General features: G+C 46.6%; 1 protein-coding gene across 1 annotated transcript; it reads right to left on the bottom strand.

Moving 5' to 3' along the window:
- Positions 1-1321: 1321 nt before the first annotated feature.
- On the bottom strand, positions 1322-6861 carry LOC133247340 (keratin, type II cytoskeletal 6A-like). The gene is made up of 9 exons (XM_061415995.1): positions 6261-6861; positions 5153-5367; positions 4751-4811; positions 4515-4610; positions 3957-4121; positions 3385-3510; positions 2343-2563; positions 2092-2126; positions 1322-1980 (listed from the first exon to the last, which is right to left on the bottom strand). The coding sequence occupies exons 1-9, from the start codon at positions 6798-6800 to the stop codon at positions 1724-1726; spliced, it is 1716 nt and encodes a 571-aa protein (XP_061271979.1). The 5' UTR covers positions 6801-6861; the 3' UTR covers positions 1322-1723.
- Between the last annotated feature and the right edge of the window lie 2371 nt (positions 6862-9232).

Raw genomic sequence — 9232 nt, 5'->3', positions numbered from 1 at the left:
AAAAATACAGATGATACTTGAACCCCTTGCCTTAACGTTTTCCATAATAACTATGTTTCATTTAGTCATTGTGTCTCCTTAGACCCTTCCTGGCTTAACAGAGTTTTCAGATTTTCCTTGTCTTCATGACTTAGAAAGTTTTGAGGAACCCTGCCAGTCTGTTTTCTCGATGTAGATATCGTGAATAATTATTTAATAGTTGGGCTTTAATCCAAATATTATTTATTTATCTATTTATGTATGGCTCAAGAAGTTTCAGTTTGTCTACTAAGAGCTCTTTCAGTGTCTTCTGTGACTATTTCTTCACTTTTTGCCACTGAAAGATGCTCCAGAATCGCCTTTGCTTACACTCCTCCCCATTTGTGGAATCAGACATATCTCCTCGATTCTTCAGAAGAGAACTTGCATGGTATTAGGTGGATTCTCCAGAGACATCATCTGAGATTAGGGCTGCAGACAAAACAGACTGGAAACAATTACTAAATCTCAGGAACATTGCCTGACTCTCAGACCAACCTTGCACTGTATCATGAGAATTTCCTTACCCATTCAGAAAGTCAAAGGAAGCCAAGACACAGCTGAGAGAGAATGCAAGGCCATGTCTTTGGAGTGGCAAAGACTCGACCTCTTTGAGTCTCTCTGAGAGGCTTTTGGGGTGAGGAAAAGGCCTTCCCATTCCTATTTTGTCTCCATACTTAAAAAATCAGCACCTGCATTTTGTTTCTGAGTCTGTAGATCCTGGAAATTAACCAATGTTTCCATTATTTCCCAGGTGAAACTTTATTGGGATTCATATCCCAGAAGTACAAGTCCTTGCATTTGTACTGTTTCCTCAGGATACATTGCTAAAAGCATACTTTCAGTTCAGAAGTATATACTTTTAAATTACACCTGATACATGTTGTCAGGCTTATGGTCATAAGGCAATTTAAAATATAAATCAGACATCTTACACTCTGGTCAGTGTTCTTCTGATCTAATTAGACTGTAATATGATTCTCTGAGGAATATGGATAACTACTGTGGCAGAAGGAGGTAGAATCATAGAGACAAGTCAGAGAAACTAAACTGCTGAGACCTAATCTGAGCAGTAAAACCAGACTTTACTGTGATGGACCCAGATCCCTCCCATTCCACATGCCAAGCTGTTCTCGGAGGACTCCTGGCATCAGGATGTTAAATTGCTGTCTGTTGAAATTCTCTAAAGGAAGAGAGTGAAGCACAACGGGACTGGGAGTATGCTTCACTCCTGGGAAGGCATTTATCAGATGAAAACCTCAAGATCCATTGGCGACAAAGAAAAGCTATGTGAAACCACACATTATATGGTAAATCTGCTTTATTTAGCAATACAAGTGAGCAAAGAGCAGAGGAAGCAACACAGAGATACAGACCCTGTACATCAAAGAACCAGTCACTTCTGCTTTCACAATCACTGAAATGGAGGATCACAACACCTCTGAGACGGGACTTCCTGGGCCAGTGGAAAGCAAGGAGGATTCCCTGTCTGGACTAGGACCAAATAGTTAATTTCCAATGGTGAACAGTGGAAGCTCAGGTAGAGCAGGTATTGGCAGAGGGAGATGAAGGCAGTCAATAACTTCAGTTCTAAATTAAAGTAAGAGATGAAGAGAGTAGAAGATAGGAAGCAACTAGAGGAGAGGGTGGTGAAGCTGGAGAGGGAGCCTGAGACATTGTGGGAGCTTGAGCCCATGACAGGACTTCAGTGCTTGTAGCCCTTCCTGCTGGAGGAGGAGGTGGTGGTGGTGTATTTGATGGTGGAACTGCTGCCCCCAGAGGAGCCGAAGCCACACCCTATGGCTCTGCCACTGCCAGAACTGAAGCCACCTCCAAGGCTGTGACCGCTGCTGTAGGAGTAGCCACTTCCTCCACTCACGCCTAAGCCACTGCTGAGACCGCTGGCACCACCATAGCCACCAGCACCACCATAGCCACCAGAGACAGTGGACTGGACCACGGCTGTGGAGGCAAAGGGACAAGGTCAGGACAAGATGGTGAGCTCACTCTGCCACACAGCATCCAGTCAAAGGGACACAAGGGCATGGGATGGGGGCAGGTGAAGGTACTTACAGATGTTGACTTGTCCAACGCCTTCCCCACTCAGCCTAGGAGAGAGAAGACACAGCCACGATGAGACCCAGAGCCACAGCTGGCCCCGCATGGGAAACCTCCGTGTGAGGAGAGTCCCTGGACCCTGCCTTCTCAGTGCTGTCCTGGGAGTAGCACTATGACCACCGCTAGAGCGCCTTCCACTTGGGCTCATTGGCAGGACTTCTTGGAGATGGAGCCAGATGATTGTGGAGGCTGTGTGAGTTACTCACCTGCACTCCTCGCCTTCCAGCAGCTTTCTGTAGGTGGCAATCTCCACGTCCAGGGCCAGCTTGACATTCATGAGCTCCTGGTACTCCTTCAGCAGCCGGGCCATGTCCTGCTTGGCCTTCTGCAGGGCGTCCTCCAGGTCAGCCAGCTTGTTCCTGGCGTCCTTGAGGGCCAGCTCCCCACGCTGCTCGGCATCGGCGATGGCGGATTGCAGGCTGGCACACTAGAGGAGAGGAGGGCAAAGAAACCTGAATCTGGACTCCAGGGGAGAGGAAACATAGTTCTACTTTCCCAGTGAGGAAGAGCTCTAGAGCCCAGATCTCGTGGAAATGGAGGTTTGATTTGTTTTGTCCAGTTTTTCTCGGTGCTGCAAACCTTAACTATTCTAGGAGCACCTTGAGAAATTCTATTCCCTTCTGTGTTAACCACCCAAATGATGATGGGGCTGGACAATACCACAGCAGACCAAAGACCAGGGAACAAAGGAAGAAATGGACCCACTGACTTGTGTTGAATGTTGACAGTTTCGGTAAGTTCATATGGATGTACATTAACTTATAGAAAGCCACAAACATCCTCAGTGAGGAGATGATTTCTTCTTAAGCTGTCAAGACTTTGCCTTCCTTCCTCTTCACAGTTTTGGACAACCCTCATTTTTCCTGTGTCTTTTCTCAGATTCTTTTATAATGAATCTGAGCACATATGCAGCATTCTTCTCCACACTTTCTGTCCTAAACTCTTCTTTGTCAACTTGCATCTTGAATTATCAACTCAATCACTCCCCTTGTGGAATCTCATTTCAATGCCTGTAGACTGTACCTTTGTCCCAGTGACCAGTAGAGATTCGGCCTATCTTGAGTTTGTTTCCTGCTCTTGAGTTGGGCTCCATCTCTCTAACCTGGGGAAACTCTCCCAGAAAGGAAATACATGGCCTTCTCTCCCTGCTTTTCCCTCAGTTCCCAGAAATTTCCCACATGATGGTTGATGATACCTGATGGTCTAGGAAGGAAAGAATGCTTTTCTCTTCCATGGTCCCCACTGTACCTGCTTCTTGACGTGGTCAATCTCAGATCTCAGCCTCTGGATCACTCGGTTGATCTCAGAGATCTCCTGCTTGGTGTTGCGCAGGTCATCCCCGTGTCTGCCCGCCGTCACCCGCAGCTCCTCGTACTGTGAACCAGAGGGAGACAAGGGGGCTGTCCATGGGCTTCACAGGACACTAATCAAGGTTTTCAAAATAGAATCTAATGGTTTTCCATAAGACATTTAAAGAAAACTAGTGTTACTAGGTCGTTGACGCTCTTCACTAATCACACATCATTCTTGGTAAGACCACTGACTGACTGGTTCTCTTCAGGACAAGCAATGTTCTGTACTCTTGCTGAGAGTCAACATTGAAATAAAGCTAAAACAAAAGTCACTCACCTTGAACTACATTAGCTTTCATCTTAACTTGGGTTCTTTGACCTACGAGACTCCGGCATAATTACCCAAAAGGTCTACCCTGAGAGGTCCCCCACTTCTTAGTTATAGGTTCCGCACTGAAGTCTACAGCCTCATTGATGTTCACAGAGGAGGCACAGGGATTCTTCATCAGCTGCCGCCTCACCACTCACCTTGGACTGGTACCAGGACTCAGCCTCAGCCCGGCTCCTCTGAGCAATCTCCTCATATTGGGCTTTGACTTCAGCGATGATGCTGTCCAGGTCCAGGTTGCGGTTGTTGTCCATGGAGAGGACCACAGAAGTGTCTGAGATGTGGGTTTGCATCTGAGCCAGTTCCTGCAGAACAAGAGATCATCCGATTATCTTTGGTCATGATGTTTAGAGGTACCTAGGCAAAGGCAACCCACTCCAGTACTCTGGCCTGGAGAATCCCATGGACAGAGGAGCCTGGTGGGCTGCAGTCCATGGGGTCGCTAGGAGTCAGACATGACTGAATGACTTCACTTTCACTTCTCACTTTCATGCACTGGAGAAGGAAATGGCAACCCACTCCAGTGTTCTTGCCTGGAGAATCCCAGGGACGGGGAGCCTGGTGGGCTGCCGTCTATGGGGTCGCACAGAGTCAGACACGACTGAAGTGACTTAGCAGCAGCAGCAGCAGACCAGAGATATTCCACTCCTCACAAATCTTTTTAAAGGCAATAAAACAGAATGTGGAGAGATACTTACAGCATCATAGAAGGTTCTTAGGAAGTTGATCTCATCTGTGAGAGCATCTACTTTGGCTTGTAGTTCAACCTTGTTCATGTAGGCAATATCCACATCCTGGGGAAGAAGCAAACAGCCTGGGATCAGATGAGCCCCCCTACACAGTCTGCTCCTGTTTTAGTCTCCTCAGTGATTCTTTTCTCAGAACCCTCTCCTTCAGGAAAGGGCCATGAACCCCTGATCTGACTCAATCTCACCTTCTTCAACTTCACAAACTCATTCTCTGCTGCTGTGCGTTTGTTGATTTCATCTTCGTATCTGGAATTAAAAGGAATAAAATCCAATTGAGTCAGGGGTGAAGATGATACAAGAAAAAGCAGCCTGGGATCTCCACTTCCCAGAATGGATATATACAAATGAGACTTCTGTCAATAAGCCTGAAGGTTGTAATTTGTGGTTTCTAATTTCTTTACTCCATTACTCTTCCCATTCAACTTTTATGGCCCTTTTGTTCTTCAGGGTTTGTGTTTAGTAACAACTGTAATGTCATGTCTACTGACATGTTTTATTAAGAATCATGCCCTCATTTGGACCTGGTCATCTAACAGACTGAAGTGTGGGCTTCAGGAATCTAAGGTGTTTTCTCTCCTGTCACTCACTTGTTCTTGAAGTCCTCCACCGTGTCCTGCATCCCCCTGAGCTCCGAGTCCAGGCGGCCTCTCTCCCCAAGGATACTATCCAGCTGTCTCCTGAGGTTGTTGATGTACTGCTCGAACAAAGGCTCCAGGTTCTGCCTCACAGTCCTGGTGCCCTGCTCCTGCAGCAAGGTCCACTTGGTGTCCAGGACCTTGTTCTGCTGCTCCAGGAATCGGACCTGCAGGGAAACAAGATGGTTATCTGTGAGTTGACAAGTCCCCAGGCCGATCTGGTGGTCTGGTGGTGCTGGGCTGCTCCAGAGCCTGTACAGAGGCTGACAGTTCTGCTCCCCTGACTCTTTAGCTTCACACCACACAGATCTCATGGCCAAGTTTCCCCAGGGAGCTGTCAGATGTTCCCTCCCTCTCACTTATGGAGACTGTCAGTCAGTGACTTTCAACCCTTCCTGTCTTCCTCGTGACAAGAACAAGCACAAATGTATTTTATCATAGCATTTTTCTCCTATTGCACAGAGCTTTTACAAAGCACATGCCTCAGTTAAAGGGATATCAGATGTTTATAATCTAATGATTAGATTCCAATTCTATAATGATTGAATTTAATCTTGTTTCCCATATAGTGCATGAATCCGGCTGATACAAAGTCCCTTATGGCTCATTTTCTGGTTCTACAGGTGAGTATTCCTATGGATATATACTTGAGTTGTTTCCCCTCAAATTCCCTTTTGTTTTTGCTTTCTTTCCTCCATCCAGCATCCATCTATGACTCAAATGCAGTTTCCACTGCAATACCCTTTTAACTTTCTAGGACCATCCAGAAGATCAAGCCATCTCATTGCATTCTCTTATTTTCTGTTCTTTCCTTCAGGATTGTCAAGAACTGTGACTATTTCCTTGGCAGGAATGGGGCCATGTGAGGGATGAGTAGTTATAAATGATTTCCATCACCTTCTACTTGGGGTCCACATGTAGCCTGTCCTGTATCCCACTGGAGAGCTCGCCTGAGTCCCACCCTCCTCTCCCCCGAGTCTCCCCTCCGGTAGAACAGGTCTCGTAGTTGGCTCTCTTGGGCACTCTGCAATCCCCACTAGGGCAGATGCTCCCAGCTCACCTTGTCGATGAAGGAGGCAAACTTGTTGTTGAGGGTCTTGATCTGCTCCCGCTCCTCAGTCCTCACCCGCTGGATGGTGGGGTCGATTTGCAGGTTGAGGGGAGTCAGGAGACTCTGGTTGACGGTGACCTCTTGGATGCCTCCAGGGGGGCACACAGGGAAGCCAGGACCACCGAAGCCACCTCCGAAGCCAGCTCCACCACCGAGCCCAAAGCCACTACCAGCCCCAGCACCAAAACCAAATCCACTCCCGGCTCCACCTCCGAAGCCATAGCCAACTCCAATTCTGCCGCCATAGCCACCACCAATGACACAGCTGCCCCCTGCGATGGAGATCCTCTTGGAGCCCCCCAGGCCATAGAGGCTGCGGCTGCCAAAGCCAGCTCCTCCACACACTCCAGCGAGGCCGCCACTGCCCCTGGAGCGGGACAGGGACACGCTGCTGAAGCCAGAGCGGCACACCCCAGGGAGTCTGGCTGAGCCGGCACTGAAGCCCCTGCGGCTGATGCTTTGGGTCTTCACGGTGGATTTGCAAGACATGGTTCCTGAAGAAGCAGAGACTGAGGAAGGAGCGAGGGTGCAGTGCAGAGCTGAGAGGAGCAGGTCTGTAAGAGGAGCTTCCCAGCAGCAGCTTATATATGGAGAAAATGGGCTGGGCTCAGTCCTGGAAGGTGAGCCTGCAGGTTGGGAAGGGCCAGGCTTTACAAAGAGTGAGATCACATCTGGTTTATTAGAAAAGTTGTAAAATGTGAAGATTGCATATTTGGTTTCCTTTAGTCAGGGAAAATTTCTCCTGCCTTCCAGCTTTGACAGCTCTGAGTATAGTAAGACTAGTCTCAACTCACTGAGCTGGGAGTTAGTCAGCAACTCACACAAAGGTTCTCCATGTAATGCTCGTTGTGAAATGTAGAGTTCTTCTCCCATGGTGTTTCACTCACTAGCCAGAGATCCCAGAAAGCAAAATACCTATTGCTTTTCCTATAATTTAGTATTTGTCATTAATTACAGAAGTTAAATATGACTTTTTTGCTCCCTAAAAATTTCCCACAGATAGGAGCATAGAACTGCAATGTAAATGAGTCTCTGAATATCTATTAGTGGATTTTATAAAAATTATTATCTCATGGTCAGCCTTATTTCTTCTATGCTACCATACAATTCCTCATTAACCTTAATATATTGGAAAGCAATTTCCAGATATCTTGTTGTATCTTTAGAATACAATTCAATATTTAAATTTAAATGAATTGCTCTCTAAAATTACTAACCACCATTTATATATCCTTAAATACTAGATGTTCATTAACATCAAGGAGTATCTATTCAACCTTGAAATACATCTGTGTATTATTTGTATTTTATTTTTTGTTTTCCCAAATCAGGATCCTAGTAAATTCCATTCATTTTGTGTTTGGGTTATATGTCTTTATAATATTGCAGGTCATTAAATCTGCCTCCACCTTTCCACTTGCAGTTTATTTGTGAGAAAGAAAAAACAGGGTATTTGTTTTCTGCAGTTGTCCAGTCTTGGAGTGTTTAACCTGCATAATCATGTCATCTTGTTTTAGGTGGTCTTGTGTCCTTCGTGTATCCTGTGAAGTGACAATTCAAAGTAGAAGTTTAATAAGCTATCACTTTAAACATTACATATAAAAATGTCATAGAATGCCTATTTATATGCAGAATATTGATATTAAACATCTAGTTATTTATTTAAAATATTTAATAAGTAATACATGGCTGAGGAAAAACTATGTGCTGAAGGCCATTCCCCAGTCCTGTATAGGAAGACCATGCAGTGTTGGCTACTTCCCTGCGTATCCTTGTAGTGACCTCATTTGAATGTTTCTATGCTTTTCCTGGGGCATGTGTGATGCATACGGCTTTCCAGTGGCTCAGTGGTAAAGAATCTGATTGCAATGCAGGAGCTGCTGGAGACGCTAGTACGAACTCTGGGTCTGGAAGATTCCCTGGAGAAGGGCTTGGCAACTCACTCCAGTATTCTTGCCTAGAGAATTCCAGGGACAGAGGAGCCTGAGGGGCTACAGTCACTGGGGTCGCAAACTGTGGGACACGACTGAAGCGACTTAGCACAGCACGTGTGATGCATGTGAGAATATATTTTGAATATATACATACATATATACATTGCCGGCTGTGATGGACCGCACAGAAGTGCAGCCAAGAGGAGCTACCAAGGTCAGGGGTGGCGACCGAGAGTGCCAGGCTGCATTGGCACAGGAGTGGCCGAGAGGAGCTACCCCACGTCCGAGGTCAGGGGCTGCGGCTGTGCATGCAAAGGAGGGCTGAGAGGAGCTACTCCACGTTCAAGGTCAGGAGGGGCGGCCGTGAGGCGATAACCCTCGTCCAAGGTAAGGAGCAGTGGCTGTGCTTTGCTGGAGCAGCCATGAAGAGATACCCCATGTCCAAGGTAAGAAAAACCCAAGTAAGACGGTAGGTGTTACAAGAGGGCATCAGACAGCAGACACACTGAAACCATAATCACAGAAAACTAGCCAATCTGATCACACGGACCACAGCCTTGTCTAACTCAATGAAACTAAGCCATGCCCGTGGGGCCACCCAAGACGGGCAGGTCATGGTGGAGAGGTCTGACAGAATGTGGTCCACCGGAGAAGGGAATGGCAAACCACTTCAGTATTCTTGCCTTGAGAACCCCAAGAACAGTATGAAAAGGCAATGATAGGATACTGAAAGGGGAACTCCCTGGGTCAGTAGGTGCCCAATATGCTACTGGAGATCAGTAGAGAAATAACTCCAGAAAGAATGAAGGGATGGAACCAAAGGAAAAACAATACCCAGTCGTGGATGACACTGGTGATAGAAGCAAGGTCCAATGCTGTAAAGAGCAGTATTGCATAGGAACCTGGAATGTCAGGTCCATGAATCAAGGCAAATTGGAAGTGGTCAAACAGGAGATGGCAAGAGTGAATGTTGACATTCTAGGAATC

Source organism: Bos javanicus, chromosome 5 (assembly GCF_032452875.1).
Source record: "Bos javanicus breed banteng chromosome 5, ARS-OSU_banteng_1.0, whole genome shotgun sequence".
NCBI classification, from domain to species: domain Eukaryota; kingdom Metazoa; phylum Chordata; class Mammalia; order Artiodactyla; family Bovidae; genus Bos; species Bos javanicus.
This window is presented reverse-complemented; position numbering and strand designations above follow the sequence as displayed.

Coding starts and splice junctions, on each gene's coding strand:
- LOC133247340 (XM_061415995.1), bottom strand. CDS start 6,800: ATGTCTTGCAAATCCACCGTGAAGACCCAAAGCATCAGCCGCAGGGGC. Junction 2,127..2,342: donor CTGGAAGGCGAGGAGTGCAG/GTGAGTAACTCA, acceptor TCTCTCTCCTAG/GCTGAGTGGGGAAGGCGTTG. Junction 1,981..2,091: donor CGTTGGACAAGTCAACATCT/GTAAGTACCTTC, acceptor TTGCCTCCACAG/CCGTGGTCCAGTCCACTGTC.